Consider the following 19,259-nt stretch of genomic DNA (forward strand, 5'->3'; position numbering starts at 1 on the left):
CAGATCCGCAATAGGCGTTAGTTTCCTGGAACGTACAGGAGTCACAGGCGGGGCTGTGGGCGTGCTAAAATGTCAGCAATACTGCGGAGAATCTTAACAAAAAAACTAGGACGTAAATGAGCAAGAGAGAAACGACGAACACGGGCACTTTCTCGTGCAGCTTTTTCTTAAGATTTAACCTTCCAAGTCTCCCAGCCCTCAGTTTTGATGAACTGTGGAGAAGCTCATAACAAAGTCAGACAAGAAATTTGCTTGAAGTAGTAAAGCCAAGGCGCAGAAGACCAGGACTCAGGAAGAACACAAATGACAGGACCGGCGCCACTCACAACTAAGTTTATTTTCACAACAAGCCTGCCTTATGCAGGTTGTTCACGCCGAGTCACGCACAAAACCTCAGAAGTAAAAAACAGCAATCTATCGACCATTCAGGAATCTTATCTGGCACATATTATTGAATGAGCAAACAAGAACCACACGTGGATCAGCACAGGAGGCAATTGATCTAGTATAGTCTTTTTCCAAGCCAACGTGGACAAATAGCAGACATAAAAAGCACCGTCTACACTTCACTACTTTTGCAGTGGCCGGCGCCTGCTAGGTGTATGCAAAGGATGCTAATATGTTTTGCACCACCTTGGTGAATCCAGTGAGAACTCCGTATGTCTAGAAGCCTTTTGGAGGCTGCGAAGTTTGCACTAGATGTGCGACTGTCTCCAAGGAATTCAAATAGTGTGTCCATGGGCGGCTTTCACTGTTTGGGATTTGGGCTTTTCCGAGGAATACTTTTGCATGTCTGTCAAAGTAGATACCACAAATATGTGCGTTTATGTACATGCTGTGTGTTGTTCCTCTCTTTGCGTCGCCAGACTGTCCCTGCTGACCGGTCTAGGGCTTGTTGGAGAGGAGGATGCGCATAACCTGCGCGTAGTGAGAGACCATTTGGGGGTGGAGTACTGCGGGTTCGTCTTCCAGAAAGGATGCCCCCTTCGAGAGACCTTCACCGCCAGGTATGTTGTGTCCAGGAACTCTCGGTATACGAGAACCTGCATACGTTATTATCGACAAACGAAAAATGCGACTATTTTGTCTTTTCCACTATTTGACTATTTCGTCTTAGCAGTCAGTAGGAACTCAAAAAATCGAATTAAATGGCCAATCTCGTGCCTAGATTTACTACGGCATCAATGCTATAAGTCGTGGAGAGAGTGTCGGAGTGCCATAGCAGGCTGGATCATTTGATGTTGAGCGCTCAGTGATCTAATCTCCGCTGCAAGCAATTTTTGTTCTTTGTTTATTTACTATGACATACCTTTTATTTCTTACGAATAAGACGCAGGGAGGTGAGTCGTAAGTTAATTTACATACAATACCTGCAAGGTAAAAGAAGAACGCCACCGCCTACACGTCCCTCACCCATTTTGAACTACTCCGATGACAAAATAACGAAAGGAGAATTGTGCTACTACACTGCAGGTTCTGTATGTTGTCTGACGGGTCGCTGAGGCTTAACCTCCGATTACCGAAATGACTACAAAACCGGTTTCTCAAAGTGCTCACAAAACTTTTATTGAACTAAAGAATGGGAAGTACATAATTGTCATTTAATAAGTCGGCAGAAGACATCGGCAGAAGACAAAACATTGAGGTTTCTCCAGGAAGTTCATAATCTTTGTAAGCTCAAGTGCTTGCATTTACTTACGTTATAATAGTCCAATTTTGAGTGGACGTACCGAATCCAGCGTTTCTGCCATGAAAGAAGCACTTGACGGTACGCTTATTTTAGATTGCTCCGCAGCTCGGGTAGCGAACTTTCCTTTATGGCGTGGTATGGACTCACAACGATTCTATTTCAGAGCAGATTCCTGTTTAGGGGACAAAAGTAAGTCTGCAAGGACTAAGCCAAGTGAATACAGAGATTGGGGAAAAAGTGGCGTCGATTTCTTGGCCAAAAAATTCCTCTAGAACCCGTTAACTCATACAAATACTTAGGAGTTCATATAAGAGCAAAACCAACCTGGAACATTCACATTGAGTACATAATAAGTAAAGCTAATAGCATGCTCGGTTACTTACGCCACAAGTTTTCCAAAGCACCATTATTCCTAAAATTACTACCTTACCAGTCATTAGTGCGTCCTAAATTAGAATACGCTGCAGCTGTGTGGGACCCATACCATGAAAACCTTATTTCTTCACTCGAGCTTGTCCAAAATAACTCAGTCCGATTCATATTTTCAAATTATAACCGCACCGCTAGCGTAACATCAATGAAGGACAATCTATCTCTTCCATCACTTGCATCTCGCAGAACAATAGCACGTTTGACACTGTTTCACAAATTTTATTACCATTCCTCCCTTCACAGTAACTTCATTTCTCAGCCTCATTACCTATCGAGCCGCATCGATCATCGCCATAAGATCGGACTTCAAACAGGCAACACTAACACTTTCAGTCAGTCTTTCTTTCCCAGATCATCACGACAGTGGAACCACCTTCCCTGTGAAATTGTATCTATTGTCGACAACAAACTGTTTCGTAAGGCTTTAGCTAACATTGTATAATTCGGCATTACTAACATGTTATTTCATTTACTTGCTGTACTTACAAGCGACTAAGGACGACACTGGTTAACATTGTACTAACAGGAATTATCAAGATGCTACTTTGTTTACATTGTCTGTCGTACATACAAATATTGGGCAAGATACTACACAGTATTGTATAATTAGTAATTACTAACACAATGCATTGTTTATTTCCCGTACTTTATTGTTATACTTCCCGTTTTCCCACTCCCCTCTGTAATGCCTTCGGGCCTTGAGAGTGCCATAAATAAATAAATAAAATAATTAATGAGCCATGATTTGTGGACGGGTGCATTATTCCGATGAAAGATCCAGCACTGTTCGTTCGAAGCATTCGGCTTTTTTCTGTGGCCGCTTCCAGAAAGCGTTACAAAACTTTCAGATAGTATTCTTTATTGAGTGAATCGTACCTTAAGATAAATGAAAACTGTGAGGAAGACCTTCATATTCGGGAGAACATGTGGTGCCTTTTTGGGTCGGGCTTAAAATTGTCTAGTCCACTGATGTGACACGCTTTGTTGTTACGTCATAACCATAAATTCATGTCTCATCATCAGTGATCATGTTTTTCATGAATTTTTTATTCAACCTAGCCCAACCCGGAAGCATTTTGCTTAATTTCACTAGTGCGTGTTTTCGCTCATCTAACAAAAGCCGCAACAGAAATTTTGCTGCGAGGCCGTGCATTGCTAACATGTAGGCTAGGATCACATGGCATGAAGTTTTTAAGAGGCCAACTTCTTCAGCTGTTTCCTGAACTGCCAGGCGATAGTTGAAACGAATTATTTCATTCACTTCTGAAGTTTTCATTCACCTTGAAGAGGAACCAGTTTTTGAAGTCGATGCCCTTCCCGAATGGTCCTCATCATCAATAGAATTACGGCTTTCTGTAAAACATATCTAGTTTCTGTGTTGCAGCATTCCCTGAACTCGAAGTTCCGAAAGCTGTTTGTCTTATCTCATATGTTTCCGTAAAAGTTTTTCTATGTTCCACGCAGAATTTCACGCTGACATGCAGCTCCGCTGATTCGCTCATTTCGACACTCCGGGAAAATAGTCAGAACTAGTCGACATCAGTTCTCCAAAACGTGCATAACAAAACAAGTACATGTATAAAAGCTGCTCTTTCCAACAGGCACTCCAAGTAGGACATTTGAGGGCGGTACAAGCTTTATTAAAATATAACTTCCCGCCGGACAGCAATTAATAAATTCGCAACTCTCGGAACAGTCCTTATAAGTGGCTAGATACAATGTAACTTACCGCCTACAATTCGTAAATTGCTGTAGGTATCATATAGGTAATAATTAAGAAGTTAATTAGTGAATTTTTATTGACTAGTTCGGTATTGTCGCTGGTCACAAAGCAAAGGGCCTTTATTGCGGCAAGTAGTAGCACCGTGTCGTACTCGAAATGGACGCGCAGGATGGAGGCCAGCACAAAAGAAAGTCCTTGTTTCTTTTATCTGGCTCTTAGTCTCGAGCCAAATAAAAAAAAAAGTCGTCTTTGTCGTTGCCAGGGTGTGGTTGGCACAAATAGTAACGTGGCATTACCCTCCCATTTGTGAGCATCGTCCCGATGCTCATCGTATGGTACTCGTTAGATTCCATAAACAGCTTGTCGGTGTCCAAATTATTCAGAGATATACGGCTTCATCCGCACCACGTCCGCTACATCAGGCACCTGTTGACGGCGTTTGGGGCAGCATGAACCGCCACCCACGACCTCCTAATTCACGTCGCTAATATGGCGCGGAACATTGTATGGTCCGAAGTATCCGCGTAGATGTTTCTCAGAAAGGCCTCAGCGTCGTACGAAATACCAAACCCAGACCCTTTCCCCGGGTCTATAAGCGAAGAATTGGTGGCGTAAATTGTATGGGGCATCACGTTCTTGATGCGTAGTTATTCTGACGCGCGCGAGCTGTCGTGCTTCCTGGGCGCGCTCAGTGAATTCTGCGGTGTCGTCGTCTGAATAATTGCAGTCATGAAGTGGCGTAGCATCAATCATAGTTGTGACTTCACGACTGTAGTGTAGCGTTCCTAGTTAAAGGACACAGTAGACTTAAAGCGTTGCTGTGGAACTGGCGTCCATCTCGTCTACATTTATTTCTCACTTCTCTCTTCTCTTCTTCTGTCCGCCCGGTCCCCGCGCTTCTTCATCTTCTATTCGAAGGCTCATACCGCTTCACCCTTCCAGGTTTCTTTTGCTAACCCCTCCTGGGGTAATACTTGAAAACGTTTCCAATCGAAGCACATTCAACTGAGCCCCGTTCACCAATGTACCACACAGTCTTCAATATTCCTTTCTGAGTGGCTGTCTTTGTCACAGAGTAAGGACCATAAAATTTGGCACTGGATTCTCTTACTCCTTTCCTAACTAGGATGAGGTCGGTGACTTGAATGTCTGGGATAGCTGAGCAATGTCTCTTGTCAAAATTTTTTTTCATTCGTTTACGGTACCTCTCCTCCTGTGATTTTTGTTTCCTTTCCTCGACGATCTTGAGATTGTCTAACAGCCCCAGTTCAAGGTCCGCTTGAAGAATAGGGGTCTCTCCTGAAGAAGCGAACTGCGGGCTGCATCCCAAGCCACTGGTGTAGGAGCGATTGTGATGTCTTACAGCTGCTTCTAAAGAGCATTTCCATCCACCAGGGAAACTATCGTACATCCTGATGTATTGCTTCACATCTCGTATAGCACGCTCTGCAAGCCCATTCGCCGCGGGATGGTATGGTGCACAGAATTTGATTGATATATTGTGGTCTCGAGCCCATCTTGCTAATTTTTCACTCTTGAACGCTGGTCCGTTGTCACATACGATCTTTCTGGTTGTCCTAAACATATCCCGTTTGAGGAGGGCGATGACACTATTCGCATCTTCTTGTCCTGCCCGTGCCGCGACCATCCTGGTGCACTCATCTATGGCCAGAAGAAAAGCTTGCGTTTTTCGGACTCCTTCTCGTTTCTTATTTAGCTCGGCAAAATCCAGGTGTATAACTTCAAAAGGCACGTTCGAGTGGCAAGGTATTATCATGGCGTCTGTAGGCTGCTTGTATTTCACTTTGTTGACTTGACAAATGTGGCATGAACGAACGTATTGATTGACGTCTTCTTTCATGTGAGGCCACGTAAATCTCTTGACTAGCTTGTTGTATGTGCGCCAAAATCCGTCGTGTCCTCCAGATTCTGGGCTATCGTGGTACAAATAAAGCACCTTGGGAACCAGCGTTGGCGGGACTTGATAGCGACCTGCCATAAAAATTAACTGTTCAGTGCCTTCCCACAATTTTACTTCATTGATTTCTTCCGATTGTTCTTTATTGGCCTGTATCATCAGTCGAGACAATGCATCTGCATCAGTCAAAAGGGGTCCAGGTCTGTGGGAGATGGTGAAATCAAACTGCTGCAAGTAGTTCACCCATCTGGCGATACGTCCCTTAGGTTGGGTCATATTCAAGAGATGAGTGAGTGCCTGGTGATCCGTGAACAAAGTAAACTTCGCACCTTCTAGGTACGTACGGAAGTACTGAATTGCTTTAAGGACAGCAAGAGCTTCCTTTTCAGTAGTGGTGTAGTTGACTTCAGGTGGCTTGAGGGTGTAGCTGTAGTAGCCTACTACATGTCGCTTTTCTCGGCCGGATGCTTCTGGACATTTCTGGTACAAGACTGCACCTGTTCCATAATGTGAGGCGTCGGTATTCAGTTCAAAGGGTAAAGTGAAATCTGGTATGCGTAGAATAGGGTCAGCAGAGATTCTGTGCACCAGATCACGGTAGACTCTCTCACATTCCTCATCCCACTCAAATGGAACTTCTTTCTGCGTTAGGCGCGTGAGGCATCTTGTTTTTATAGCAAAGTCTTTTATGAAAGGTCTGAAATGTCCTGCTAATCCCAAAAATACACGCAATGAGTGGACGTCATACGGTTTAACCAGTTGGGATATTCTCTCGACGGACTCTTGTTTCGTGCTTTTGGTAGTCCCATCAAATACTCTTCCAAGAAACACAACTTTTCTTTGAAAGAATGCACTTTTCTTAAAATTAACCTTGAGTTGTGCCAAGCTCAAGGCATTTAATACCTGAGAAAGGTGTTCCTGATGTTCAGCCTCTGTTTTGGAGAAGACGATAATATCGTCTATGTACACGTTACAAAAGACACCCAGAAAAGGCTTCAGGACTTCGTTCATAATCTTCTGGAACCATGCTGGCGAGTTTTTCCAGCCGAAAGGAAGCCGGTTATACTCGTACAGATCAAAGGGCGTGATAAAAGCAGTGTACATTTTTGTTTCTTCGGTTAGCGGGATCTGCCAGAAACCTTTGCACAAGTCAATGCGTGAAAAAATCCGGCAACCACCTGTCTCATCTATAATCGTGTCTATCTTCGGCATGGGAAATGGTATAAGGTCTGTTTGGCGATTGAGAACCCTGTAATCTGTGCACAGTCGGAAAGTTCCATCTTCCTTCGGCGCAATAGTTATGGGAGAAGCGAAGGGTGACACCGAAGGCCGGATTATATCGGCGTCTAGCATCTCCTGCAATTCTTTCTTCAACCATATCTTACGTTCTCGTGACATGTTATAAGGTGATTTTCGGATGACGGTCTTGTCAGTTAGTTCGAAAGGCACCTTGTGCGACTTCATCTCTTGTGGATAGCTTCCTACGCATACCAGTTCAGGGTAGGTCGTTGCAATATCTTCCGCGCACTTGACAATTCGCAGGTTATCTTTTCTATCTTGCTGTGTCTCTTCCCTTGATAGTCCTTCCACTAAAACTGCATCGTCCCAATATACGTTGATTTTTAGTTTCTTTATGTCTGGTCTGGATAGCAGAAAGTCGTACGTCACCCCCGTTATCACCAGTACGTCACTCTCTATTTCATGACCTTGGAACTCGATGTTTACTGAGGCCCACTGATTATGCATTGTCACTTTTCCATCGTACCCTTGCACCCGTAGTACTCTTCCACTATGCAGGTGACTTGAATCTACCAGCTTGGCATTTATTATAGACACAGAAGCACCGCTGTCAACCAAAGCCATCATATGTCTATTTCCCACTTTGACAGGAATGTGAAGTAAGCTAGAGCAAGTTAAATAAACAGTCTCAGTTGTGGTCATCGGGTCGGACTGATCACCCTTGTTTATTAGTTTTTTGTTGTCGGAGACTCTTGAGCGTCTGAAAGTATGGGGACAGGGTCGTTGTCGACGTTATTCACTCGACCTCTGGGAGCACGCCAACCCAAGCTCTCTGTACTGCCTGCAAGGCGGCTCGGTTCTCGCGGATTACGGCTTGACCAATCCGCGCCGGTCCGTCTGAAGCGACTGCTTGAGCCAGCGGGTATATTTTCGTCTGAAATAGATGGTATGTCGTGAAGGCACTCCAAGAGCCCGTCTATAGTTTTAGGTGATCGTGCTTGCGCTATCTTCAGGACTTCCGCGGGCAATCCGTGCATTATTAGAGCTACTATGGCAGAAGGAGGAAGCATAGGCTCGGCCAGCTTTAAAAGGCGGCGTTTTTCAAAGAAATACTCGACGGGGGAGCCCTGCGTGAATTTGAAATTGAGCGCGGCGTCCCATCTTTGCACTGGGTTGCTTCGGAATGTCTTCAAGAATTTTTCCTTCCACTGGTGCCAAGAGTTGCCAACATCTTCAATAATGTGCAGATCGTACCACTTACGTGCAACACCTCTTAAATAACTACGCATGTTGGTAATTTTGTCCTCATTAGAGTGCCATTTGTTCTTCCCAGCGGCATATTCATAGAATTCAAGCCAACTTTCTGGGCTTGAAGACTTGCCGTCGAAAGTATCGGGTTCGACAAATTGAGTCGCCGGCTTCTCAGCGTTTAGAGAGCTTATAAGTGACGTCACCAGTTGGTTTTGTTGCGCCATCTGTTCTTGTTGTAGCTGAAGAGCTTTCAAAACGAGGCTCACCTCTTCTGTCGAAGACCGTGATGCAGTGTCCTTTCGACGCATGGGTTCAAGAACTAATTCGTCGAAGATCGCCAGACGCAAGTTCACTTTCACCGCACCCTTCCGACGTAGTTCAGCAATGTCTATGGAAGCCTTCTCTAAAACCAGGTTCACGAGGTCTGCCGAGTTGAGTTCGCGAGGTAGTTCCACCGCTGGTTCGTCTTGAGCTTGGTATCTCGAAAAGATGATCTCTGCGGAGGTCTCCTCGAGGAAAAATGTCACCCACATGTTGGAGTCAGTTGTCGGCTGCGCCAAAATATTGTAGCGTTCCTAGTTAAAGGACACAGTAGACTTAAAGCGTTGCTGTGGAACTGGCGTCCATCTCGTCTACATTTATTTCTCACTTCTCTCTTCTCTTCTTCTGTCCCCCCGGTCCCCGCGCTTCTTCATCTTCTATTCGAAGGCTCATACCGCTTCATGTAGGTCAAACCAAACGGTGCCATTTTGGTTGTTTGCTGGAGTGCCGTACTATATGCGAATGTGACGTACGGGAGATTTTGTCCCGATTCTTGGGCTCCACATCCACGTACATGCAAAGCATGTCTGCGGTAGTCTTGTTGAGGCGTTCTGTACGCTCACTCCTTTGTGAGTGATAGGCCGTCGTCATCGCATGCGCTGTGCCACTGAGCGTGAGCACAATGCACAAAAGCTGAGCTCTGAATGCAGATCTTTTGTCGGTTATGACAAACGTCAGAGCACAGTGTCACGTGATAATGTTCTCGAAAAAGAATCGGGCCGCTTCCGCTGCAGTGCCGCTCGGAATCGCTTTGGTTTCCGCGTATCGGGTGAGGTAGCCCGTCGCGACTGTGACCCATCCGTTGCCAGTGTCAGATACAGGAAAGGGGCCAAGAAGCTCTAATCCAATTTGAGCAAACGGCGTTTCCGGTACTGCAACGGACTGCAATAGCCCAGCGGGTTAAGTCGGTGGCACTTTGCATCGCTGGCACTGAAGGCAAGTTCTCACGTAATGTTTCACCTCTGCTGCGAGCCTTGGCCAGTAGTATCTTTCTTTGATTAGTGGCAATGTTGGCGTGTAACCAAGGTGGCCCGAGGTGGCCTCGTTATGGCAGGCTTGCAAGATGTCCTGGCAGAAGTATTCGAGAACTGCTAGCAGATAGCTCTTCCCTATTGAAGAGAAGTTTTTCCTGTATATACTTCCATTACGCAAACAGAATGAAGGTAGACTCTTCGAAAATAATCTCGACACAGTCGTAGCTCGCCCTTTGAAGAACTATATGAATCAGTTGAGCTCCCGATCGTCTTCCTGTTACCGAGAGATGACGACCGCATCAACAACTCCTAAAAAACCTGCGTATTCTTCCTCGTCTGCGCTTGGCAGCACGATCGGTGATCCCGAGAGGCAGACGGCATCTAAGTGCTGTCTTCCCGATTGTAGACTGTTGCCATGTCGTATTCTTGAAGCCGTATGCTCCAGCATACCAAACAGCCAGAAGGATCGTTCAGATTGGTCAACCAACAAACGGAATGATCGTCGCTTACAACTTGAAAAGCGCGGCCGTATAAGTATGGGCGAAACTTCGCGACAGCCTATACGATAGCCAGACATTCCTTCTCCATGGTTGAGTCATTATACTCACCACGTGAAAATGTTCTGCTGGCATAGGCAACTACTCTTTCGGCACCACTTTGCCACTGAACGAGAACAGTGCCAAGACTCACGTTGCTTGCATCTGTGTAGATCGCTGTTGATGCATCGTCATCAAAGTGAGCGAGCACAGGCAGAGCTTGTAGACGCTGCCGTAACTCGTTGAATGCCGCTTCTTGCTCTTGTCCCCATACAAAAGCAACGTCTTCTCTTGTGAGGTGGGTGAGCGGAGAGGCGAGGTGTGCAAAATCCGCGATAAATTGCCTGTTATAGGCGCAGAGACCCACGAAGCGCCTGACTGACTTTAATCCGTATGCGGTGGGAACATTGCGACGGCTGCTATTTATCCGGGTTAGGGTGAGCTAGCACCGCCTTGACTGAGGACATCAACTAGGAACTGAAGTTCTTCAAACCAAGTGGCATTTTTTTGGTTACAGTGTATGATCCTTAGATGTAATGACTCGAAGAACTGACAGCAGCCGGTTTAAAGGTTTTTCAAAAGTGGCAGAACAGAAACAATTGCGTCGTCGACGTGCGCCAGGAAATTCTTCCATTTTAGACTGGATAGGACAATATCCATGAGCGTTTGAAGCGTGGATCCTTCAATTCGTAAAACCCACTAGGCGTCATAAAAGCAGTCTTCTCTCGATCGCACTCATTCACCTCTATATGCCAGTATCCACTTTTAAGGTCCATAGACGACAAGTAACGCGCATGGCGTAGCCTCTTCAAAAAGTCATCGCTGCGGGGCAACGGATAAATATCTTTCTTGGTAACGTGATACAACTTGTGAGAATCACCGCAACACCTCAACGTACCATCTTTATTTCTTGCAAGCGCTGGGGTGATGCCCAAGTGCTGTTTTGTGGCTGGATTATATCATCCTGTAGCATCTTCTCGACCTGCTGCTGGATTGTGTCACGTTCTTTCCGAGCCACACGATACGGGTTCTGTCGAATGGGTCTTGCTGTCTCCTCGGTTATGATGCAGTGCTTTGTCAGCGGCGTTTCACCTACTCACGACGTAAAGGAGAAGCACTCCTTAAACGTTTCGAGCAGTGGCGACAACAAGGAGGGCGACCGGGCCTCTCGAGAGTACGAGCACGATAAAAAGAAGACAAAGACGTTCTTTCGTGCTGACCTGCATCCAGCATGTCCTTTTCGAGTACGGCGAGGTACTGCTACTTGCTGCGCAATAACGACCCAGTATTTTGTGACTAGCACATTTGTTGGGGTGCGGCGTACCATCGCCTCATGATCGGTACTCATTCGAGCAGTTCCATAAAAAAGGTGTCGTTCTGTAGGCGTTAAGCCCGGACCAATGTTAACAGCGGAGGTACCTTGCGTTGTAGCTTTGGGTTCTCCTCATGGCTCAACAGTCTTGAGCAGTCGATTTGATCTAGGTATGCGACAGTGGTGCCTTTACTGATGTACGTATGTCGTTTGTGAAATTTGTCAAGAGAACCTGCGCACACCCGTCGACTAACCTGACGATGCCACCGGCGATGGCCACACCTTGGCGGAATAGAAGGACAGTTACATGTACCGCTACTGCGTCTTCTTTACACTGTGCGCCGCAACTGACGAAAGCAAGTCTGCATGAGCGCAGCGGTGTGCACACGTCGTCGTCGATAACACGTAAAGGTCGGCGTTGGGGTTCTGTGCCATGGGCGGTGTCTTTACACAGTCGTCGCTGATCTGCAGCGGGCTACATGTTGGTCCTGCTTGAAAAGGGTCGGGGATCCGAAGTTATCGGACCGTTATCTGCACTCTTAAAAACGTTTACACCCGTTGGGGGCTTATCTTGTTTCCCAACAATAACCGTCGTGTGCCTTGCTTGCGTTTACTTTCTATAAAAGTCGGCGCTTGCTACTTTCCTGTGGAGAGTGCTGTGTCAAGCGTATAACGCGCAAACCGTTCGTCACTAGGAAGTGACGGGCTCGCAGCGTTAAAGAAAGAAAACGCGGGCAAGACAGAAGACGAATATGTTGTGGGACAAAATACAACCCAAAGGGTGTAAACTTTTTTAAGAGTATGGGTTGGGCTGCTTGAAAGTGCCATTTCTGAAGTTGGGGTGGCCGTTGAAAGAAATAATCTTTGCAAGAGACCAAATTCTGGGCTGAAACCTTGCAGGTGGCGGCTCGTGCGGTGTACAGGTGTCTCGACGCGTGGGTGTCTTGTGGGGCTGGATGCAGGGCTGCTCGAAGGGGTATCACTCATGTGGCGATGGCGCCCCACATTTCCACCATTGTCGCAGGCCACACAGCACAGGGGTTTTATCGCGGCAAGTAGCAGTACTGCGCCGTACTCGAAATGGACGTGCAGCATGCAGGTCAGCACAACAGAACGTCTTTGTCATTTTTTATCGTGCTCGGACTCTCGAACGGCCCTGTCATTGCCTTTGTCGTCGCCTAGGTGCAAGTGGCAGAAATAGCGACACGGCAACATGTATTTCGATTTCTCGTGCTAGTTACGTCTACCTCTAGGAATATTCCAGCTCAAGGAGAGAATTATGCTATCTGCCACAGGTGGTTTATGTAACTTCCACGAAAACGTAAAAATAACTACCCCGTATATCACAATGCGCTTTACCGAACACCGGCAACTGGTGGAGCGGATACGGGATATTTCGCAGGTGTTCTCCGCACATCTTCCTTCACACAAGATGGCAGACGCGGGCGCTGGAAACCTAAACGGAACATGACTCGCAGTGGTGGCTCAGATTATTCACCGCTCTGCTGCTCTGAATCAACTCTACGAGCTCTGCTAGTTTGAATATCGGTTACGCGGGCTGCATTCTGTTGAAAACGGAATACATGAACGCTCTTGTACCGAGCTTGAGTGCAGGGGTTTTGCACGCGACCTGGATAAAAATATTATCTTCGAAAGGAGGCCTGCTTACGGGATGACGCTTCAAATTGGGTCTAGAAATTCTGGCTGCGATATTGCCTAATTTACCAAGAGACAATCGTAAATATATTGCTAAATTGGTCGAGCTTCAAGGATGGATTGTCTCGCTCAGTCACCCTGTCAACACCGGCTGCGACATTTTGCTGCTAAGCACGACATTATGTGCTTGACTTCTGCCCCAACGGTTGCATTGCAATATGGCCCCATGGAAAAAAAAAGCGGAAACGGAAATTAATACCGCTAGGTGTCGACATATTGAGGTATGCATATGAAACTCTAAGTGATCGAAGCTCATGCCGAGATTTGTACTTTGACATCTTTCACGGCAGGAACTTTCACTGAAATCCTTCCGTTATTGTCAGCACCACGTAACGGCAAAATACGTGTTGTAAACAGTGTGTCGACTATATAAGTACGAGTTTACTGGAAACATTTTCAATCGCCTCAGCCTGTAATAAATGCTAAACAATAAGACGGTGGCGTGCCGTATCCTCAAACGCGAGATTGGTGCGCGCTACATTCTTGCGCGCAGGAGCCGCGCCCTGTTCGAGACGGGCCACACTCTTCGGTGGATGAGCGACGCGCTCCGGTTTACGCTGCCCCCATACCTGGACCCGGACACCTTCGCCAACTACGACGCGGACGTGTGGAAGACGCCAAGTGACCAGGGGGCGCTAAACATCATTGACTTCGTCGGGCCCGCCTGGCTGCTGGCCGTGGGATACGCGCTGGGGCTTGCCGCGCTGCTGCTGGAGCTCGCCTGGGTTCGGACAAGCCGGCTGCGAGGGCCGCGATGGCTGAGTGTCCGGCACGCCCGCTACAGCAGCGCGATGCAACGACGCCTTAGCGAGCGAACTGCGTCCCGTCTGGGGATTCCAATGGCTCAAGCCAAGCCAGAGCTTACGATGGGAGACAGGCCATAAGCAAGCAGGCAATGAATTTCGTATACGCTAGACGTCTTAGCACCCTTGCGGCTGCATAAATGATGCTTGGTTTCTGCCGTGACTAATAATTTTACCTTCGAGGAAGCACTACCAAACATACCTGCCAGCTCTCCCGTGTTTTACGTGCGAAACGTTTCTTGGCGAACACTTCCCACTTTGACAGTATCTATGTATCTATCTAGCCGCCGACGTCTTGGTGCTGTCATGATCGTTTCGTTACCTTGGTATGCACCAAAATTGGCATAGTATGGCAATAGTGTATGCCAAACATAAATGATTGGTTGTGAGATGAATATCCTGGTATCTGTGTCATATATGCCATGAAACAGCCGCCTAGGACCTGTAGGTCTCATGGTCGTTTCACTAAGTTGGTAGGTACCGAAATTGGCATAGTTTCAAGAGTGTGCGACGAACATAAATGATGAGTCATGACATAAATGCCATTATATGCGTGTCATGTAGGTCATGAAACAGTATCCTACGTCTTGACTCTCTCACGGTCGCTTCGTTAACGTAGTAGGTACGAAAATTGACATAGTATGACAAGAGTGTATGATGAAGATAAATAATAGGTCGTGACATGAATGTCATGATATGCATGTCATGTACGTCATGAAACACCCGCCTACGCCTTTATATGTACCCAAATTGACACAGTATAACAAGAGCGTAGAACGAACATAAATGATAGCTCATGACATGAATGTCATGACATGCGTGTCATGTAGGTCATGAAACAGCCGCACGTCTTGGGGCTCTGATGGTTGTTTCGTTACCTTGGTAGGCTCCCAGCACACTGCTTCGCATAACATCGATTCCCACAGGGCGTGGGATCTGCCGACGTTTCTCGTAATGTTTACGAATTTGATTTTGTTTTACAGTTTTGTGAACTTCCGTCAAGATTCAAAAAAAATTGTTTGAAATTGGGAAAAGCTTTTGGATGTCGAAAGATGATGTGGTGTGAGAAAGTAAGCACACATAAAAAATGAAGGTGATGCAAGAAAACAGCTATAGGAAGTAAAGATTGTTGTTTCACCGGCCACATAAACATGTAAATATTTGCTTACTAACTAAATCAACGTGTATGGTGTCACACGCGCACAAGAAGCTATGGACACATCTCACTCGGTAACCTCGAGCATTCGTTGTCCAAAAACGATGGAGTGAGAAAGCGCGGCAGCAGTAGCGAGTGAATTGACGTTCGTGATGCGTCTCGGCTTGAACGCGGACTAAGCGGCAAGAATGCAAGACGCACAAAGCTATCGATACGCCTACACTCAGTACTCCTCGCAGATCGCTTTCAAGATAAATCATGCGTGTCCACGCCATACGCAGAAGCCGCTGGAGTAGAGCGCTCTTCCCCCCTCCATTGCCTCTCCCCGTGCTCTGCGCGCGACGAAAGACGGCGCGCTTCCTCCCCGCTTACCACCCTTGCGCGCGCGCACGCTTTCGGTCGCAAATGCAGCATATGGCGCGCGGCGAAGATATTGTCTGCCTTGGAATTTATACGGAAGATCATGGCGACGGCATGAATGCGCCTTTAGTGTCCACATAATAGGTATTGCAATAAAAAGGCCGCAGAAACTATCCTCGATGATAATTTAGGTTCAATGCAAAACATTTCTACCCTGCGCGTGGTGCAAAGCCCGAATGAACTCACGTCCTACTGGGGACACGCCCGCTCGAGGACCCCCACATGCACGGGCCGCCGCGAACTGACGACGTACGATCGGCGTGCGCTAGACGCGTGGCCAAATTCATCTTCGAGGAAATTCTTTTGAAAGTAGGCGTTTGCGTCATGCAAGTGGGATGGCAGTTCTCCAATGGGCTTTGCATGGTCTCGGCGGCATGTTCAGAGGCAGTTCGCTTGGTGCGCCGCTGTCGTACGATCGCGCGTCGCTTCTATTCTCGTTTGCGCTCCATCACCGCTCGTATCTCGTCGTGCTATCGCTTCGCATGCTGCCTCGCCGCTTTGTTACTCATCATATGCCTCTGTAGTCTCTGCACTGTTTGCCTACTTATGCTCCTCTTTCTATTGATCCGTTCAAGGGCCCATCGTTGTAACTGTGGTAGAACCTTACACGCAAGAAGCTATGTTTATTTGTTGCGCGCATATCCGTGTCGGCGAGTGGAACACGAAGCCAGTAGTGGTGTGTGAATGGGCGTGTGGAAAAGTGCGCGCATGCACATGGCGTAAGCAGAGACCGAGCCTATTGCGGCCAAGGAGCGGTTTTATGGGAGTGCGCGCATCGGCGACAAAATCTGTGACCTTAGATTGCCCCACGTTTGACCCTTGGCTTCGAGTAGGCGAAGAAATGCTTCGCATTTACAAAATATGATAGCACTGTGTCGCCCTTGTGTGGGAGCGCTAGTCGTCATGCCAGCGTTACTTGCTTCTGCCAACGATATTCAGAGATGCTCCAGAAGTAGCTAGTATTGGCAACAACAAAGTCGCCGAAAATGTCAGCGTTATTTATGAATTCTGGCCTACCTATCAGTCCAAAGGCAAATAATCGTTAATAAAGTGAGTTTCTAAAGCATTAAAGTTTGCTCAGGGGCAAAGTTTAATGAAATGCTCTTTTTGCCCATCGCCGCCACCCTACCTTTTTCTTATGAGTGCAGAATTTTTACAAATTTTGATGCTCACACGTTTTCAACTATGCTGCTGAGAAATACTAAATCGGTTTAGACTGATAAGTTGTTTTTTTGAGCTCTATTTCTCTAAATGTTATAGTTACCCTTAGTTTTGTTTTACGATTCTGTCTACGCAAACACGTTTGGTGCATGAAACCATCATTCGGACACCACGAGCGTTGAGTCTAAGTAGAAGTTGATTACAAGCTTTAAAACCTCCAAGCTACGTGTTATTAAAGATTGTGCACCGAACCCTTTGCACCGGTATGTCGTTGCGGCTTCAGGGACTTCATAATATTTTTTCGTAATTGGGCCATTGTGGGTCAGCAAAACACCTGGAACTTTGCCAATTTTGCCACCCTTGCCAATGGTTGTCCTAAAATGCGATGTAGTCCAAGTTTAACGATAGCTAACTGCATTAACCATAAATGTAAGCAGGCGAGATTGAAATCAATGATGCCACGGCTGGCTGGTGCGGTAACTTCTAGGCGACGTCGCTATCAGTCCTTCGAATTAGCGCCTTTTTTCTTTGGCCGACCAACCCTCTTCTCACAAAACGGTTGGCTCTCTGGGCAATGTAGAAGTGAAATTTGATAATACGGCTCCAATAATTTTTTACACTTTATTGCCCCTTTACAGGGTAAAAAAAATCGTCGATCAAGAGAGATGATTTTTTTTTCTGTTTTTGGCGACGTTTTGTGCACATGAAGACAAGTGACTGCATGAAACATGCTCAACAAAATAAAGTTTGCCAGTTATTGCTGTCAAACTGAGATTTCACGTATTGCACTGCGTGCGTGGTGGTGCAAATTCATCCAAGGTTTCCAACGGCGGCTTCGCTCATCGAGGTTTTAGTTTGAGCTCCGCTGTCGTCTACAAACGTTGGCAGTTTAAAAGGATACCAACGTGCTCCGCCGGTGCGCTCAACCTCCTCGCACAGTGTTCAAACAACACGCGGACGCAATCTAGTGCGACGTATGACGCGGCACAATGGAGGAAGGAAAGCGTAGGAGAGGGCCCGGCGAGCACGGACGTGTTGGAGTAAGGGTGGCGGAAGTCACTAGTTGTTTCTCGCAAAGGACCACTGGGACTTGTACGCCAAACGTCAACGTTGCCATAGCAACCACGCTCCTGAAGCTCTTGCTGCTGCTGCTCTAGGCCTCTGAAAGCTGAGATAGGTTTCTTCGGCCCGGGTCTTTCTCGCAGCACATTATGTTCGCCATACAAGCTGACATTGTAGCGTGGTGTGTAAGCTTGACAGTTCTGTTTTGGGTCTGTGTGTGTTAGCGTTAACCGCCAACAGAGACACTCAAGCAATCACGGCGCGAGTCTACGCCGTCTTCTTCAACGTGCCATGGTAAAACACAGGAGCGTGGCTGCTTCACTAAAACTGTTACAGAAGTTAGATAGGCTTTGTTCTTAGGCTCTGACGCGCGTAGCAATGCCAGCTCTTAACAATGCAAGTTGAAAGCTCACGCCTATCTGCTCCGCCGAGCTGATTGGAGGCTCAAAGAGTGACGGCATACCAACACGGCTGAATTCCCGGCTTCGAAAAACGTGAAGCCAGGGCCTCTCCTATTTTGTTTCTTTCCTCCATGCGCGGTACACTCCTGTGCACCAAGAACGTTTAAGAAGCCGAAAGTGCGGCCATCTTTCGAGTCTCCCATCAGTTCGCCGAAGTAGATGGGCGCGAGTTTCAAACTTCAGTTGCGACAAGCCAGCAACAGTGTACGTTGCTCAGGTGCGTGAGAATGAAAACAAGCTATGAAATTTTGTAAGAGTTTTATAGAAGCAGACGCGTCCCTGTCTTTTTCCGTGGCTTGTAGAAGAAGACGACGAAGAGCCGCGCCCTTATTTCGCGAGAGTCTCCGTTTCTTGCTGATAATCAGAGTTCACAGACGTTAAGAACAATTTCATGCTCCCACACCACACCGAAAACACAGCGTGTCTCGTGAACGGAATGTTTGGAGAAAAACCAGGCCTAGCAATCTTATCTCACTTTTGGGAGGTCGAGAGCAGCGGGACCTGGTAGGGCACTGGTTACCATTCCCAGTGTTCTTTCTGAAAAAAAGCGCGACTTCCACCACGTTCTCTCTCCAACACAACTGCGCTTGACGGAGATTCCTCTAAACTTTCGTTGCTCCATATGCTATCAGCGAAGATACATGAACGTTCGAGCTCTTTTATCTGATGTATGTTTCTATGATAAAACCTAATAGTACCAGGTATTTGTGTAGCGTCATTTCTTTTCTTTCAAACTCCGGTTCTCCTTTCAGTGCTCGAGGTGTTGTCGGGCTTGTGTTTCTACACGAAGTGCACTTACTGCATCAAAACATCGTGCAGATGTACCCCAATGATCTCGGTGTATTTGTTCCACTCGAGTCTAAAAGTGGCCGATACAGGCAGTGTGAATCGTACTGTCATTGCCGCCGGCGAGTTGAACGGCCCACTTATAATGGTGAAAATAGCCCAATAAAGAGTTCAAAGAAAACAGCAGCAACGACGACCATGGCTTCACCACCACAAGAGCTATCTATTGCTCCGACAGCGAACTATAGTCCTTTAATATTGCAGCGACATCACGTCATCGTGTGGGTTTCGAAAGTGT

The 19,259-nt window shown here is 46.9% G+C and overlaps 1 protein-coding gene across 2 annotated transcripts in view; it reads left to right on the plus strand.

The window, feature by feature from the left end:
• Window positions 1-14,124, plus strand: part of LOC139047535 (probable glutamate receptor) — a 106,166-nt gene extending 92,042 nt beyond the window's left edge. For both annotated transcript variants that reach the window (XM_070521363.1, XM_070521362.1), the window contains exons 12-13: window positions 867-1,007; window positions 13,606-14,124. In XM_070521363.1, the coding sequence (XP_070377464.1) occupies window positions 867-1,007; window positions 13,606-13,996 (532 nt within the window). In that variant the 3' untranslated portion in view covers window positions 13,997-14,124. The remainder of the gene's footprint in view (window positions 1-866; window positions 1,008-13,605) is intronic.
• The last annotated feature ends 5,135 nt before the right edge of the window (window positions 14,125-19,259 follow it).

Source organism: Dermacentor albipictus, chromosome 7, assembly GCF_038994185.2.
Source record: "Dermacentor albipictus isolate Rhodes 1998 colony chromosome 7, USDA_Dalb.pri_finalv2, whole genome shotgun sequence".
Taxonomy (NCBI): Eukaryota; Metazoa; Arthropoda; class Arachnida; order Ixodida; family Ixodidae; genus Dermacentor; species Dermacentor albipictus.